We start from the raw sequence: 17,885 nt of genomic DNA on the forward strand, positions 1-17,885 counted from the left end.
ATATCATACATGTCGCAAGCTGCGTTAGCAAAAACTAAATCTAACCAGTTTCAAGATCATTTTGGCTAGAAGTGGGTTACACATAGCCAGACTAAATCGGGGCTATATCTAGCCGAGACGTTGAAATTACGTCTGTTGCTTGCTGGGGGGTGAATCACAAGAGTCCCCAACTACACCTAACATGGGTGTTTCTATCCACTGCCTTTAGGCAAACCACTACAAACTCCAATGAATCAACACAGCACTCTTAGGATTCCACACAGCACACGTGAAAGATCGCACACAAAGCATGCGAATACACCGTAACCCTGAACTCCACACTAAAGGACTACCCACAGGGCCCCGGTTATGCACTCCAAAAAGGGGCAATGAGATGAAAAAAGATTCCTGTCCATAAAAGATTTCACTGCTGATGAGGTGAATCAGTTTTTACTGGCCTTTGTGTCAAGTGACAGCAAACAATAAAGTAGCACATCTTTAGATTAATGTTGTTTCAAAATACACCGTCTTCCTACTATGCTAGTGTCATTTGTTATAATGCCATTTTATTTTTCTATATGTCCACTTGTGATTTTGTCTTTATCACTGCACTTAAACTGTATCGGAATTTTTCACCGTTATAATGTATAAGTGTTATTGTGAATAAAGATTTATTGTTGAAAAAAAAACCCAACTATGTTAGTGTGAAGTCAGCCAGAATTACTAAAAAGTGTGACCTCCGGGTTTGGCTTTCAAAGTAAAACCTTGAAAGGTAAAATAAAAAAACAAGACTTTTGGTCACAACTTTCAAAATAAAAGCCTTATTGACAAATGTGTTGCAACGTTGTTTGATTAAAAAAGTAACAACATGTAATGAAATACTGTATGTGACCTGCTCTATCATTTTTAGTCACATTGACCCCAGAGACATTTTGAGTTTCATACAATGTTGGAAAGAGGGACATTTGAACTTTCTGGTGATATCAATATTATTGTTGTACTCCACATATTGAGTGAGATACGCCCCTTTATGTCTTGACTGTTACCAAATTATGTTTTTGAGAAAAAGAGCCTCAAAGTTTGCAGTCCATTTTGAGACATTAATTCAAATATATTAGAAAAATGAAAAATCATTCAAACATAACATAACATACTAACATGAAATTTCCAGTCTTGAGTGCCCATACACACACAGACATGTACACACACACAGCTCAAGCTGACATGCACATTTTGAACTTCAACCACAGTTAAGCCTCACTTGTGTATGGAGATGCACTTGGGCAAACTTATGTGCACGCGTAATGTATGCATGCACACGCCACGTGCACACGGATGCGAGGAAGAGTCACGCGGTGTCACTCTGTTGAACATCCAGTAAACTATAGTCTGAAATTAAGTCAGTCCAGTGAGCGGTTTCTCTCTCTCTCTCTCTCTCTCTCTCTCTCTCTCTCTCTCTCTCTCTCTCAGGTTGCGATGCCTGACATCTACGTTTCCCGCGGAAGAAACTGGACATTATCTTTGACTGGACAATAAAGTGAACGATGATGATGTTTCAACATACCTGTTACTGTGCAGATGTTCGTTCATGTTTTGATGGGAAGCTTGTAGTAAGGGGGGAGAACGGGGGGACGGGGAGAAGGGTTGCCAGGTTCTTAGCGACAAAACCCTCCCAATGATAACTAAATCCAACCCAAAATACAGCACAGTAATCAATGAAGCCAGTCCAAAAGAAGAGCCCAATACCAAAACTCCAAAATACAATCCTACCAAGCCCTATAAACAGTGTTTTAAGGCCAACAGCATTTATACCGTTGCCAAGTAAATTGAAAACCGCGAACCTGGCAACATGAGAGGAAGCCGTTGAAGTAGTTTCACTCTAGGCTGGCTGGTCACCGCACCTTTATGAGCTTCATAACTATATTTAGCGTTTGAATTTCATAATAATCTTCGCACAGAATGAAAGGTAAGACTTTATTTTATCAAAATGTGATAAAACCCCAAAAAGCCACAAATCGATGTTAACATTTGCATATTGTTGAGGTCTAGGTTAGCCTACTTTATGCAAATCAGGGGCGTCCCGCGTGATTCGCCGCCTCTGGAAACTCCCGAAACTCAAAACGTACAAAAAGTAAAACATAATAATTGATTTCTGACTTTATTGGTGGTTGTTTGTTGTTACACAATGAAAGACTGAATAAGAAAACGTATCAGATCACTTGGATCTACAGGATAAAACAACAGACCCACAAACTGAAAAACCTCACCAGAAGATACAGGAATATTACACACTAAAACTGATGACTGATGATCCCCCCAAAAAAATCCCAAATATGAAAACAAGCAAATTATTCTGTACAGTTGATACAATATTGTTGTCTAATTAGAAGCCAAATAGTTGCTGGCCGGGCTAATTAGCTATAACCTGAAGAACAGGCAAATAACAGTCTGTCACCTGATGATTTAGATGTTTCATCATTTATCATCATCATCATCATTTAACCTTTATTTCACCATGTAATCCCATCGAGAATCAAAATCGATTTTTCAAGAGAAATCTTGCCAAGAAATCAGCATCATGGCAATCATAACAGTTACAAAAAAATGACAAAAAAACAAAATAAAAAAAATAAAAAATGACATAGGGCAAACTGCATGAGAAAATATACACTTGCACTGAATTAATTGGGAAGTGCAATGTCAAAATTTGCTCTCAAGTCAGAAGTCATCACTTCTAATAATACCCACATTTTCAGAAAGTTCCTCTTCAACCGATGATTTTTAAGACTCAAATAATTAAAATTTCAACTGAGAGAATGTTCTAGAGCAAGGGAGAACAGAGAAAGATGAGACACTTTTTATATTTTGTGCTGTTATGGTTTAAAATAAATGTGTTCATCTTACCCACAGGCTCAACAACCCCCTTAATAACACACACACACACACACACACACACACACACACACACACCTCACTGACATCCCTTAACATCACAGAGAAGCCTCCCCTTGACAGACTTTGATATCAGTGGTCTTGGCATCACCAGCCTTTCCAACACAGAAATATGGGTAGAGTTTCTCAGTGAAAGTGTCTCTGTGAGTGAAGATGTGAGTCTTGTTCTCAGAGTCGTAGAAGGACAGCTCCCCCCTGTCATAGTCCAGCTGGACTCTGATCCTCTGGAGACTCTGTGTCACTGTGACGGTCTCACCAAGTGCATCAATGTATTTTCCACTGTCATGCAGTAAACACCAGATTCCATATTCTGGTGTGGCATATAACTTCCCCTTCCTGTCAACTGACTCTTTTGCCAAACCCACATTCCAGTTAGGATGATCTCCCACCTCCACCTCCCAGCTGTGTTTCCCTGAGCTGAAGCCTTCAGATCCCAGAACAGTGGCATACTTAGTGTTTCTCTCTGGGTTGTCAGGGAGCTGCTGCTCTGTGTCTCCATATCTCACACTGGTCAGGTCATCAGACAGATAGAGCGATGGGTCTGCAGTGTTTGGGTCCAGAATGACAGGACTGAACTTGACCTTCCCCTTCATCTTCTCCCAGACTCTGAAGGACAGGTTGCCCAGGTGTTTGGCCACATCTACCAGCGCTCCTGAGACCAGCTGTGGATCCGGCAGTGAGCACTGGGCTCTGGAGCTGGTCTGAGTGGGTTTATAACTGGTGAGGAACGGCACATTGTGTTTCTGCAGGTCTTCTTCAACAGCAGAGATTCTGTCTGAGAGAGAGGACATCTTCTCCTGAATGATCTTCATCTCTCTGGCGACAGTCTTCCCCCTCTGCTCCTCTTCCTCCCTCAGAGCCGCCAGTCTGGCCTCCTCTTCCTCTTTCAGGAACTGGTGGAGCTTGTGGAACTCTGCTGTGATCTGCCTCTCTGTGGCCACCAGCTGCTTCTTGGAGTGTTGAACCACTTTGTTGTATTTCTCCTCAACCTCTTTGTATTTGTTCCTCTTGTCCTGTAGAGACTTTAGGTCAGATTTCAGCTGCTCCTTCAGGTCATTGACTGCTTCTTCTAGAGGAACCACCTTGTGACCGTGGTGGAGAGAGAACTCACAGACAGGACACACAGCTTTCTTTTCTTTCTTACAGAACAAGTTAGGCACTTCTGGATGTTTACTACACACCACCTGCACTTCCTCCTCTCCTTTATCCGTCTCAGATGAGCCAGCTTTCTGTCTCCCAGCATAGGAGTCAGCTAGTTCCTTCAGTGCAAAGTTCACATTTAGATTATCCTTCGAGGATTTTCTTTTACAAATGGGACAGTTCTTGCTTTTAGCTTGTTCCCAGAATTGTTTCAGGCAGCTGGAACAGAAGCTGTGGTGGCAGTTCAGAGACACAGGATCTCTGAAAGTCTCTGAACACACATGGCAATTCAGGAAACTTTCAACAACAGCAGTTTTCTCAGCCATTTGCTTCGGTATCTGAATGATCTTTCAATAGCAAGACTCACCAGATCACATTCACTCCAACTTGCTGCTTACAATCCTCCAAATGTGTTTTTCAGTAGAGATCTCACAGCCTGTAATGGCGTCTCCGCTCTGTTCAACAATGTCAAAATCTACTTTCAGTTTCACTTAGTCATGAGTTAACTAGTAATGCTGGATAATGCTGCCATGTGATTTTGTGACCAGTGGATGGTGCTGTTTCTGTGGTTCCTTACAGAGTTGAACATTTTACTCTATGTTTTATCCATTTACCTTGTTTATGAACACTGGTTTCACTGGTAACTCTGTGTGTCTTTCTTTTAAGACAAAAACAGAGGAATAAAAGATACAAATAGATTTGATTCTTTGACAATGCTAACAATCGTTGCGCCACAGAAATACCCAGGCCTAAGACAAGACTGTCATAAATTTCTTGGAATATTTTAACAGGAGAAAGTCATCTATTTGTTTGTGTGTTTTACATCTCAAGTGTTTGAAATGCATTCAGTGCATTCTCCAACGACAGTGTAAATGAACATGTTTATTTGTGCATATAAAAATGATAAACCACAGAAGGAGGAAAAATCCAGGTTGTGTAGGTGAAATTAAAATAAATCTACTGAAAAGAAACAGATACACAATCAAGCAAACACAAAAACATGTCTAAGAATAAAATACAACACTGAATCTTTACACCTCCATGATACACAAACATGTTCAATGAAAAAAATAAATACATAAAAAACTAATGAGAATGATAAATACATATCCTAAAATGTTTTAACAAAAAATGAACAAAAAAGTCTTTCATTTTCATTTGGAGCTACTTCAAACATGTCAGATTCCGCTTCCAAAAACAGAGTTGACAAAGTGCTTCATATGGAATAAAAATGCATAAAGCCCATGACCATAATTAATAAAAAGTATAGGAATTCATGAAAAGAATAAAAGAAAAAAGACACAATCAAGAGATGTAAGAGAGAGAATGTTTTTAAAGCTGCTTTAGATAAGAGTGTCAGCTCAATGCCCTGATTGTTAAGTATAGTACTGTCCAGAGGATTCAGAGCATCTACCCAGCCTTTATACAACTTTATTATTTCAACCAGCTGACAAAGAGGGAGTTCATTCAACAAGAGATCATCAGGTGAAGCCTGGTGTCAGAGGAGGACAGATGGTCCAGTGGTTAGAGAGACAGTCTCCATTCATTATAACTCACTCTGTAGTAATGCCTTGAGTCTTTACAGCATCTTAAAACAGTGGCTAATGCCTTTAATGAGTTTTGGTGCTGTTATTTTCCCCACCAGCGGCATGATGCTCCCGTCCTGTGATGGCTCTTTGTAAGGATGGGCAGCTGCATCAGGGACAGACTCACATCGCTCCTGAGGAAAAGACGGGGAACTTAGACAACGGAGGGGAAGATGGAGGTAAAATCCTAGGTCAGCTTATTATTGGTTGTCAGCTGTGTCATGACCCTCTAACTGTTGCTATTAATGATTTCTGAACTACTGAGCAGTACTGTTCAGCTTAGCCTAGTTCACCAGATCCTGTGTATTCATAAATGATTTTGTTCATGTGTCTTAATTGCAGTGAATACGCTACTCAGCCTCCCATGTGTGTCTCTGCAACATGACAGCGAGCCATGCAGGTGTTACAGGTAAAGCTTCCCCCTATAGTGTGGTGGAAGTGTCCACTGAGGTTGCTGTTGGACAGGAGAGGAGGGGGAGACGTGGCTAGGTGTGTATCCAGCACCACCAGCCAGAGGAGGAGACTCCACATTCACACTCCCAAAAGTAGGTTGAGGTTTGCTCTGTGGCCCCTGCTTTACACATTGTCCAGTTGATGGTGGGATGATGGGCAGATCTTGTTGATATGGTGACTGAAGTCCATTCAACATACCCTGGTGTGTGTATTGGGGCTGAAAAGGGGGGATATTGCTTCATAAGGACTGTGGGAGGAGCATGGTGACATGAGTGTGGGTCTGCTAGGCTGCGGTCTTTGATTTGTTAGAGGAAGAGAAGATGGAGGTATATTTTTTCTGTGGCTTGCAACCGGAACCATGGAACTGGAACCTCACAATGACACCAGATCATTAGGTCAAAAAGAGGCTTATCTGTAGAAAATAATCTAATTTTCCATTACCCCCCCCACCCCCAATAGTCTAAAATCTTTTTAAAACGGATTCCCTTTATTGAAACACTGAGGAAAAAACTAGTAAGACCACAGCTAGGCCTGCTCAGAAGTGAAACAACGACTGTATCTCAGAGAAGCTTCTCTAACCTGTTGTCAGACAGTCTGTTCCTTCTGGAGGTGAGCAGCAAACTTCCTAAACTGAACAGCCGCTCCATAGGCACTAGATGGGGTTTGGGTGTTGTACTTCATGTAAATGTATCTGATGTTCGAGAACTGGTTGAGGGTCTCAATCCCATAACCTCCTGACCTCAAACAATCCATCACTTCTATTTCTGCCGAGTAACTGTCCACCAGCATGTCCTGCTCTGAAATCCAGCTTCTGTTTAGTTGAAGTGCGTTAGTCGTTGGCAGTAGATGCCTCCATGTCGGGTTGTTTTTCCCTGAGTTTTGCATTGCTGTGTTGTCGTATTAGATGCTTTGATAAATTGGATGTTGTGTGCTGTGGAAAGCGTTTTGCTGCCACGCAAAGTTTAAAAAGGACGATAATGTTCTTTGCATCCTTGACTGAGATAAAAATTCTTCTAAAATAATGGAGGGAAATTAGGAGAGAGAAAAGAAAAGGTTGACAGGGTTCAGGGTTAAGTAACGCAGCAACGGAGCGTTACTGGGATTAGTAACTTTAATGTAATTACTTAATTTGAAATTGTAATCCCTTACACTCGTTACTGAAAAAAGTAATCACAGTAACGTGTTACTCAGTAATATGTTACCGCCCAACACTGCATGAGACTATCCTGATGAGGTGAATCATTTTTTATTCGCCTTTAAACCAAGTAACAACAATCTTCCATGATAATAAAGTAGCACATCTTTTGCTTGTCTTCCTAGTATGCTAGTGTCATTTGTCAGTGTCAGTAGTGCCATTTTATTTTTCTATATGTTCTATATGTCTCTCTTGTGATTTCATCTTCATCACTGAAACATTTTATTGAAATCTTTCAGTCTTATAATGTATAAGTGTCATTGTGATAAAGATTTATTGTTGAAAAAAAAAAAAAACTATGTTAGAGTGAAGCCAGCCAGAATTACTAAAAAGTGTGACTTCCGGGTTTGGCTTTCAAAGTAAAACCTTGCAAGCTGGAATAAAAAAGCAAGACTTTGGTCACAACTTTCAAAATAAAAGCCTTATTGACGAAAGTGTTGCAACTTTTTTTGATTAAAAAAATACCAGTATGAAATTGAAGGATATACTGTATATAAGGTGGATTCTGAACTAAATTAAAATGCAATTGTTTTTTTCCCCAAATGTCAATTTCACAATATATATGTTCATAGTCATAAAGGCAGGGATGTATGTAGTCGGGGTAAAACCACCTGAACTCAGTTTACTCACCTTTTTATTTGTGGAATAGATGTTTTACCTCTTTAGCCTGACAATCTATGATATAAATCCCTAGTATTTTGTATATTGTATAAAAAGACTATTAAGTGAAAAAAAAAGCACAATTGATTTCTGACTTTATTGGTGATTGTTTGTTGTTACACAATGAACAACTGAATCAGAAAACATATCAGATCACTTGGTTCCACAGCGTAAAACGACAGACCCACAAACTGAAAAACCTCACCAGAAGATCCAGGAATATTACACACTAAAACGGATGACTGATGATGGAAGAAAAACAAAAAATCCCAAATATGAAAACAAGCAATTTTTTTCTGTATGTTTGATGTGTACTTTATTGTTGTTTAATTAGAAACCAAAATGTTGCTGGGTGGGCTAATAAGCTATAATCTAAAGAACAGTCTATCACCTGATGATTTAATGATGTTTTCACCAAGTAGTCCCATTGAGAATTTTTTCAAGGAAAATTTCATTCAATTTAAAAATTTCAACAAAATGACATGAGAAACAACAGTGTGTGAAACAAGTGCATGATAATATATACAATTGCACTCAATTAATTGGCAAGTCCAATGTCAAGATTCACTGTATGATCAAAGGCAGTAGACACCACTTAATAAATCTTAGCTAAACAAAGCATGACAATCCTTCAAAAATCTCTTAAAACTGATCAAGTGAAAACAGTTATTTAGTTTTGAATATTTTTACAATGAATTCCAAGAAAAGGAAGAAAAGTAAATACAAGCCATTTTGCTGAATATAATTCGGACCTTATGGACAGTTAGCAAAAATTATTTCTGTGACCCTAAATGGTAATTTCCACCAGGCTTTCTGAAGATAAAAAAGCACAAATAATAAGGAAGCAGACTCAGAATGGCCTTGTTGGTTACAGTGAACCAGTAAGACCTTGAGTGTAAAGGGCAGGCCAATGAAAACCAACCATACAAGCTACAATGATGAGTATTAAAGATTTACAGTCGTGTTAAACCTCAATGCTTTATGACAGGGGCACACAGAAACTCATTCAGTAAATCATTACACTGACAAGCCATGTCTGGTCCATCCTACATAGTAAAACATGGCATGTTACTGAAAAAATATCAGTAAAACTTAAAAGCTCAGTGCATTAAATGTAAACCCACATTTTCAGAAAGCTCATCTTTTACCGATGATTTTTAAGACTCTTAAGAATTAAAATTTCACCTAAGCAAATGTTCTAGAGCAAGGCAGAACAGAGAAAGATGAGACACTTTTTGTGCTATTATGGTTTAAAATAAATGTGCTCATCTTACCCACAGACTCAACTCACCCCACTCTCCCCCACACACAACTAACCCTCATGCCAATCTTAACTCAAAACAACCCCCCTAATAACACAGTCACACACACACACACACACACACACACACACACACACACCTCACTAACATCCCTTAACATCACAGAGAAGGCTCCCCTTGACAGACTTTGATATCAGTGGTCTTGGCATCACCAGCCTTTCCAACATCAAAATGTGGGTAGAGTTTCTCAGTGAAAGTGTCTCTGTGAGTGCAGATGTGAGTCTTGTCGTCAGAGTCATAGAAGGACAGCTCCCCCCTGTCATAGTCCAGCTGGACTCTGATCCTCTGGAGACTCTGCTTCACTGTGAAGGTCTCACCAAGTCCATTAGTATATTTTCCACTGTGATGTTTTAAACACCAGATTCCATATTTTGGTGAGGCATCTGCCTTCCCGTTCCTGTCAACTGACTCTTTTGCCAAACCCACATTCCACTCAGGATGATCTCCCACCTCCACCTCCCAGCTGTGTTTCCCTGAGCTGAAGCCTTCAGATCCCAGAACAGTGGCATACTTAGTGTTTCTCTCTGGGTTGTCAGGGAGCTGCTGCTCTGTGTCTCCATGTCTCACACTGGTCAGGTCATCAGACAGATAGAGACTGGAGTGTGCAGTGTTTGGGTCCAGAATGACAGGACTGAACTTGACCTTCCCCTTCATCTTCTCCCAGACTCTGAAGGACAGGTTGCCCAGGTGTTTGGCCACATCTACCAGCGCTCCTGAGACCAGCTGTGGATCCGGCAGTGAGCACTGGGCTCTGGCGCTGGTCTGAGTGGGTTTATAACTGGTGAGGAACGGCACATTGTGTTTCTGCAGGTCTTCTTCAACAGCAGAGATACTGTCTGAGAGAGAGGACATCTTCTCCTGAATGATCTTCATCTCTCTGGCGACAGTCTTCCCCCTCTGTTCCTCTTCCTCCCTCAGAGCCACCAGTCTGGCCTCCTCTTCCTCTTTCAGGAACTGGTGGAGCTTGTGGAACTCTGCTGTGATCTGCCTCTCTGTGGCCACCAGCTGCTTCTTGGAGTGTTGATTCACTTTGTTGTATTTCTCCTCAACCTCTTTGTATTTGTTCCTCTTGTCCTGTAAAGACTTTAGGTCAGATTTCAGCTGCTCCTTCAGGTCACTGACTGCTTCTTCTAGAGGAACCACCTTGTGACCGTGGTGGAGAGAGAACTCACAGACAGGACACACAGCTTTCTTTTCTTTCTTACAGAACAAGTTAGGCACTTCTGGATGTTTACTACACACCACCTGCACTTCCTCCTCTGCTTTATCCGTCTCAGATGAGCCAGCTTTCTGTCTACCAGTATAGGAGTCAGCTAGTTCCTTCAGTGCAAAGTTCACATCTAGATGATCCTTAGAGGATTTTCTTTTACAAATGGGACAGTTCTTGTTTTTAGCTTGTTCCCAGAATTGTTTCAGGCAGCTGGAACAGAAGCTGTGGTGGCAGCTCAGAGACACAGGATCTCTGAAAGTCTCTGAACACACATGACAACTCAAGTAACTTTCAACAACAACGGTTTTCTCAGCCATTTGCTTTGGTATCTGAATGATCTTTCAATAGCAAGACTCACCAGATCACATTCACTCCAACTTGCTGCTTACAATCCTCCAAATGTGTTTTTCAGTAGAGATCTCACAGCCTGTAATGGCGTCTCCGCTCTGTTCAACAATGTCAAAATCTACTTTCAATTTAACTTATCTCTGTCATGGGTTAATTATTAATGGTGAATAATGCTGCCATCTGATTTTGTGACCAGTGGATGGTGCTGTTTCTGTGGTTCCTTACAGACTTTAACATTTAACTCTGTGTTCTATGCATTTACCTTGTTTCTGTATATGAACAGTTTCCCTGGTCAGGCCCCTTTCTTTGAAGACAAAAACAGAAAATTAAAAGATACAAACAGGATTCCAGTCTTTTTCGCTGCACCACAGAAATACCTAGGCCTAAAACAAGACAATAGGTTTCTTATATTTGAACATAAAGTCATCATATTCATTCAGTGTTTTACAACTCAACTGTTTGAAACAGTTAATTAAATATCAATGCATTCTCCATCTACAGTGAAAATGAACATGAACATTATTTGTGCATATAAAAATGATAAACCACAGAAGGAGAAACAATCCAGGTTGTGTAGGTGAAATGAAAATAAACCCTCCAAAATGCTTAAGAAAAGATTTCTCCTCAAAAGAAACAAAGAAGCCAGCAAACAAATAAAGAAAGACTAAGAATAAAATACAACACTGAATCTTTACAGCTTCATGATACACAAAAATGTTCAATTAACAGAATATTAAAGCAGAACGATAAATACATATCCTATAATATTTTAACACAAAATGAACAAAAAAGTTCAATTTACTTCATTTTCATTTGGAGCTGCTTCAAACGTGTCAGATTCAGCTTCCAAAAACAGAGTTAACAAAGTGCTTCATATTGATTAAACATAAATAAAGCCCATGACCACAATAAATAAAAAGTATAGGAATTAATAAAAAGAATCAAAGAAAAAAGATAGATCAAGAATGCAAGGGAGTGAGAACTTATTTTAGTTGCTAGTTTGTGTTTTGTCATTTTGATAGATGCGTTTTGTGATTTTGGATGTCATTTTGGTTGATGCTTTTATTTTGAAGGTTTTAAGCATCATGTAGTGTAGGATATCAGTATTTTCTTCTGTTTTTTTTCAGAACTCACCTTTTGCCTTGACTCACCTTGCTGCTGCTCTCTGGTGGGATTTGATCCCAGGCTCTCAGCCCACATGTGACTCCAGAGTGGAGAGTCTTACCTCTACACAATCTCTGGACACCACCAGCCTGCTGGAGGCTGCAGATCTGAACTGATCTGAGGTCTGTGACTGAGTTACTGAAGGATTCTTTACATTTGATATCAGAACTGAGAACTGTGGAAGAGGTGTGAACTTTGCTAGCAAACCGTTTTCAACAACATTTGTTTTTCCAGTCGTTATTGGATCCAGCTGACATGGTGTTACTCTTTTCAATAGAGGTTATCAGGCATTGAGAGCCACATTGGGCCAGTGGTTAGAGAGACTATCTTGTAATCAGAAGCTCCCAGGTTCAAGTCATGCAGCTTCACCTCAGTGTTTTTAAGTCACTCTGAGTCAGACAGAGTGTAGAGATGTCCTGAAGCTTCAGGCTCAGTATCAGAGCATGTTTCATTCAGTATGACAGCAGCCTCCTCAGTCTTTTAAAGTCGCTTTAAATAAGAGAATGTCAGCTAAATGCCTTGATTGTTAAGTATAGTACTGTCCAGAGGATTCATAGCATCTAGCCAGCCTTTATATAACTTTATTAATTCGACCAGCTGACAAAGAGGGAGTTCATTCAACGAGAGATCATCAGGTGAAGCCTGGTGTCAGAGGAGGACAGATGGTCCAGTGGTTAGAGAGACAGTCTCCATTCATTATAACTCACTCTATAGTAATGCCTTGAGTCTTTACAGCATCTTAAAACAGTGGCTAATGCCTTTAATGGGTTTTGGTGCTGTTATTTTCCCCACCAGCGGCATGATGCTCCCGTCCTGTGATGGCTCTTTGTAAGGATGGGCAGCTGCATCAGGGACAGACTCACATCGCTCCTGAGGAAAAGACGGGGAACTTAGACAACGGAGGGGAAGATGGAGGTAAAATCCTAGGTCATCTTATTATTGGTTGTCAGCTGTGTCATGACCCTCTAACTGTTGCTATTAATGATTTCTGAACTACTGAGCAGTACTGTTCAGCCAGGCCTAGTTCTCCAGATCCTGTGTATTCATAAATGATTTTGTTCATGTGTCTTAATCGCAGTGAATACGCTACTCAGCCTCCCATGTGTGTCTCTGCAACATGACAGCGAGCCATGCAGGTGTTACAGGTAAAGCTTCCCCCTATAGTGTGGTGGAAGTGTCCACTGAGGTTGCTGTTGGACAGGAGAGGAGGGGGAGACGTGGCTAGGTGTGTATCCAGCACCACCAGCCAGAGGAGGAGACTCCACATTCACACTCCCAAAAGTAGGTTGAGGTTTGCTCTGTGGCCCCTGCTTTACACATTGTCCAGTTGATGGTGGGATGATGGGCAGATCTTGTTGATATGGTGACTGAAGTCCATTCAACATACCCTGGTGTGTGTATTGGGGCTGAAAAGGGGGGATATTGCTTCGTAAGAGCTGTGGGAGGAGCAAGGTGACATGAGCTGGGGTCTGCTAGGCTGAGGTCTTTGATTTGTTAGAGGAAGAGAAGATGGAGGTATATTTTTTCTGTGGCTTGTAACCGGAACCATGGAACTGGAACCTCACAATGACACCAGATCATTAGGTCAAAAAGAGGTTTATCTGTAGAAAATAATCTAATTTTCAGCAAAATATTTGATACGTTACCTTTGGACCTCACTGGAAGCAGCGGGCTTTGCTCAGTATCACACTTGTTCTTATCATCGTCTCCATTTCCCCTTCTTCCATGAGACTGTCCATAAAAGATTTCACTGCTGATGAGGTGAATCAGTTTTTATTCTCCTTTGAGTCAAGTGACAACAAACATCCATGATAATAAAGTAGCACATCTTTAGCTTCATGATGTTACAAAATACACCGTCTTCCTACTATGCTAGTGTCATTTGTCATAATGCCATTTTATTTTTCTATATGTCCACTTGTGATTTCGTCTTTGTCACTGCACTTAAACTGTATTGGAATTTATCAATGTTATAATGTATGAGTGTTATTGTGAAAAAAACCCCAACTATGTTAGTGTGAAGTCAGCCAGAATTACTAAAAAGTGTGACCTCCGGGTTTGGCTTTCAAAGTAAAACCTTGAAAGGTAAAATAAAAAAACAAGACTTTTGGTCACAATTTTCAAAATAAAAGCCTTATTGACAAATGTGTTGCAACGTTGTTTGATTAAAAAAGTAACAACATGTAATGAAATACTGTATGTGACCTGCTCTATCATTTTTAGTCACATTGACCCCCAGAGACATTTTGAGTTTCATACAATGTTGGAAAGAGGGACATTTGAACTTTCTGGTGATATCAATATTATTGTTGTACTCCACATATTGAGTGAGATACGCCCCTTTATGTCTTGACTGTTACCAAATTATGTTTTTGAGAAAAAGAGCCTCAAACTTTGCAGTCCATTTTGAGACATTTATTCAAATATATCAGAAAAATGAAAAATAATTCAAACATAACATAACATAGTAACATGAAATTTCCAGTCTTGAGTGCCCACACACACACACACATGTACACACACACAGCTCAAGCTGACATGCACATTTTGAACTTCAACCACAGTTGAGCCTCACTTGTGTATGGAGATGCACTTGGGCAAACTTATGTGCACGCGTAATGTCTGCATGCACACGTCACGTGCACACACGGATGCGAGGAAGAGTCACGCGGTGTCACTCTGTTGAACATCCAGTAAACTATAGTCTGAAATTAAGTCAGTCCACTGAGCGGTTTCTCTCTCTCTCTCTCTCTCTCTCTCTCTCTCTCTCTCAGGTTGCGATGCCTGACATCTACGTTTCCCGCGGAAGAAACTGGACATTATCTTTGACTGGACAATAAAGTGAACGATGATGATGTTTCAACATACCTGTTACTGTGCAGATGTTCGTTCATGTTTTGATGGGACGCTTGTAGTAAGGGGGGAGAACGGGGGGACGGGGAGAAGGGTTGCCAGGTTCTTAGCGACAAAACCCTCCCAATGATAACTAAACCCAACCCAAAAAACAGCTCAGTAATCAATGAAGCCAGTCCAAAAGAAGAGCCCAATACCAAAACTCCAAAATACAATCCTACCAAGCCCTATAAACAGTGTTTTAAGCCCAACAACATTTATACCGTTGCCAAGTAAATTGAAAACCGCGAACCTGGCAACATGAGAGGAAGCCGTTGAAGTAGTTTCACTCTAGGCTGGCTGGTCACCGCACCTTTATGAGCTTCATAACTATATTTAGCGTTTGAATTTCATAATAATCTTCGCACAGAATGAAAGGTAAGACTTTATTTTATCAAAATGTGATAAAACCCCAAAAAGCCACAAATCGATGTTAACATTTGCATATTGTTGAGGTCTAGGTTAGCCTACTTTATGCAAATCAGGGGCGTCCCGCGTGATTCGCCGCCTCTGGAAACTCCCGAAACTCAAAACTTACAAAAAGTAAAACATAATAATTGATTTCTGACTTTATTGGTGGTTGTTTGTTGTTACACAATGAAAGACTGAATCAGAAAACATATCAGATCACTTGGATCTACAGGATAAAACAACAGACCCACAAACTGAAAAACCTCACCAGAAGATCCAGGAATATTACACACTGAAACTGATGACTGATGATCCCCACTAAAAAAAAATCCCAAATATGAAAACAAGCAAATTATTCTGTACAGTTGATACAATATTGTTGTCTAATTAGAAGCCAAATAGTTGCTGGCCGGGCTAATTAGCTATAACCTGAAGAACAGGCAAATAACAGTCTGTCACCTGATGATTTAGATGTTTCATCATTTATCATCATCATCATCATTTAACCTTTATTTCACCATGTAATCCCATCGAGAATCAAAATCGATTTTTCAAGAGAAATCTTGCCAAGAAATCAGCATCATGGCAATCATAACAGTTACAAAAAAATGACAAAAAAACAAAATAAAAAAAATAAAAAATGACATAGGGCAAACTGCATGAGAAAATATACACTTGCACTGAATTAATTGGGAAGTGCAATGTCAAAATTTGCTCTCAAGTCAGAAGTCATCACTTCTAATAATACCCACATTTTCAGAAATTTCCTCTTCAACCGATGATTTTTAAGACTCAAATAATTAAAATTTCAACTGAGAGAATGTTCTAGAGCAAGGGAGAACAGAGAAAGATGAGACACTTTTTATATTTTGTGCTATTATGGTTTAAAATAAATGTTCATCTTACCCACAGGCTCAACAACCCCCTTAATAACACACACACACACACACACACACACACACACATGCACACACGCAGACACACACACACAGACACACACACACACACCACTAACATCCCTTAACATCACAGAGAAGCCTCAACTTGCCAGACTTTGATATCAGTGGTCTTGGCATCACCAGCCTTTGCAATAGAGAAATATGGGTAGAGTTTCTCAGTGAAAGTGTCTCTGTAAGTGCAGATGTGAGTCTTGTTCTCAGAGTCGTAGAAGGACAGCTCCCCCCTGTCATAGTCCAGCTGGACTCTGATCCTCTGGAGACTCTGCTTCACTGTGACGGTCTCACCAAGTCCATTAGTGTATTTTCCACTGCCATGCTGTAAACACCATAATCCATATTCTGGTGTGGCATATCTCTCCCCCTTCCTGTCAACTGACTCTTTTGCCAAACCCACATTCCAGTTAGGATGATCTCCCACCTCCACCTCCCAGCTGTGTTTCCCTGAGCTGAAGCCTTCAGATCCCAGAACAGTGGGATACTTAGTGTTTCTCTCTGGGTTTTCAGGGAGCTGCTGCTCTGTGTCTCCACGTCTCACACTGGTCAGGTCATCAGACAGAGAGAGCGATGGGTCTGCAGTGTTTGGGTCCAGAATGACAGGACTGAACTTGACCTTCCCCTTCATCTTCTCCCAGACTCTGAAGGACAGGTTGCCCAGGTGTTTGGCCACATCTACCAGCGCTCCTGAGACCAGCTGTGGATCCGGCAGTGAGCACTGGGCTCTGGCGCTGGTCTGAGTGGGTTTATAACTGGTGAGGAACGGCACATTGTGTTTCTGCAGGTCTTCTTCAACAGCAGAGATACTGTCTGAGAGAGAGGACATCTTCTCCTGAATGATCTTCATCTCTCTGGAGACAGTCTTCCCCCTCTGCTCCTCTTCCTCCCTCAGAGCCGCCAGTCTGGCCTCCTCTTCCTCTTTCAGGAACTGGTGGAGCTTGTGGAACTCTGCTGTGATCTGCCTCTCTGTGGCCACCAGCTGCTTCTTGGAGTGTTGATTCACTTCCTTGTATTTCTCCTCAACCTCTTTGTATTTGTTCCTCTTGTCCTGTAGAGACTTGAGGTCAGATTTCAGCTGCTCCTTCAGGTCACTGACTGCTTCTTCTAGAGGAACCACCTTGTGACCATGGTGGAGAGAGAACTCACAGACAGGACACACAGCTTTCTGTTCCTCCTTACAGAACCATTTAGGCACTTCTGGATGTTTACTACACACCACCTGCACTTCCTCCTCTCCTTTATCCGTCTCAGATGAGTCAGCTTTCTGTCTCCCAGCATAGGAGTCAGCTAGTTCCTTCAGTGCAAAGTTGATATCTAGAATATCCTTAGAGGATTTTCTTTTACAAATGGGACAGTTCTTGTTTTTAGCTTGTTCCCAGAATTGTTTCAGGCAGCTGGAACAGAAGCTGTGGTGGCAGCTCAGAGACACAGGATCTCTGAAAGTCTCTGAACACACATGGCAACTCAAGTAACTTTCAACAACAGCGGTTTTCTCAGCCATTTGCTTTGGTATCTGAATGATCTTTCAATAGCAAGACTCACCAGATCACATTCACTCCAACTTGCTGCTTACAATCCTCCAAATGTGTTTTTCAGTAGAGATCTCACAGCCTGTAATGG

At 40.9% G+C, this 17,885-nt stretch overlaps 3 protein-coding genes across 3 annotated transcripts; all 3 read right to left on the reverse strand.

Annotated features, from left to right (window-relative positions):
• Positions 1-2,148: 2,148 nt before the first annotated feature.
• LOC139657246 (nuclear factor 7, ovary-like) lies at positions 2,149-4,397 on the reverse strand. The gene has a single exon (XM_071535011.1). It carries the CDS (start codon positions 4,395-4,397, stop codon positions 2,970-2,972), a length of 1,428 nt encoding a protein of 475 aa, XP_071391112.1. The 3' UTR covers positions 2,149-2,969.
• A 4,989-nt stretch (positions 4,398-9,386) lies between these two features.
• Positions 9,387-10,814, reverse strand: LOC139657251 (nuclear factor 7, ovary-like). Its single transcript, XM_071535017.1, has one exon. It carries the CDS (start codon positions 10,812-10,814, stop codon positions 9,387-9,389), a length of 1,428 nt encoding a protein of 475 aa, XP_071391118.1.
• Positions 10,815-15,424: 4,610 nt separating this feature from the next.
• On the reverse strand, positions 15,425-17,884 carry LOC139657241 (nuclear factor 7, ovary-like). The gene has a single exon (XM_071535007.1). The coding sequence runs from the start codon at positions 17,764-17,766 to the stop codon at positions 16,339-16,341; it is 1,428 nt and encodes a 475-aa protein (XP_071391108.1). The 5' UTR covers positions 17,767-17,884; the 3' UTR covers positions 15,425-16,338.
• Between the last annotated feature and the right edge of the window lies 1 nt (position 17,885).

This window comes from Centroberyx affinis, unplaced genomic scaffold, assembly GCF_046629955.1.
Source record: "Centroberyx affinis isolate AG114_WGS23_722 - 3 ecotype Tasmania unplaced genomic scaffold, CSIRO-AGI_Caff_v1 ptg002645l_1, whole genome shotgun sequence".
NCBI classification, from domain to species: domain Eukaryota; kingdom Metazoa; phylum Chordata; class Actinopteri; order Beryciformes; family Berycidae; genus Centroberyx; species Centroberyx affinis.

Excerpts from the sequence above, each read along its gene's own strand:
- LOC139657251 (XM_071535017.1), bottom strand. The coding sequence starts at position 10,814 with ATGGCTGAGAAAACCGTTGTTGTTGAAAGTTACTTGAGTTGTCATGTG.
- LOC139657241 (XM_071535007.1), bottom strand. The coding sequence starts at position 17,766 with ATGGCTGAGAAAACCGCTGTTGTTGAAAGTTACTTGAGTTGCCATGTG.
- LOC139657246 (XM_071535011.1), bottom strand. The coding sequence starts at position 4,397 with ATGGCTGAGAAAACTGCTGTTGTTGAAAGTTTCCTGAATTGCCATGTG.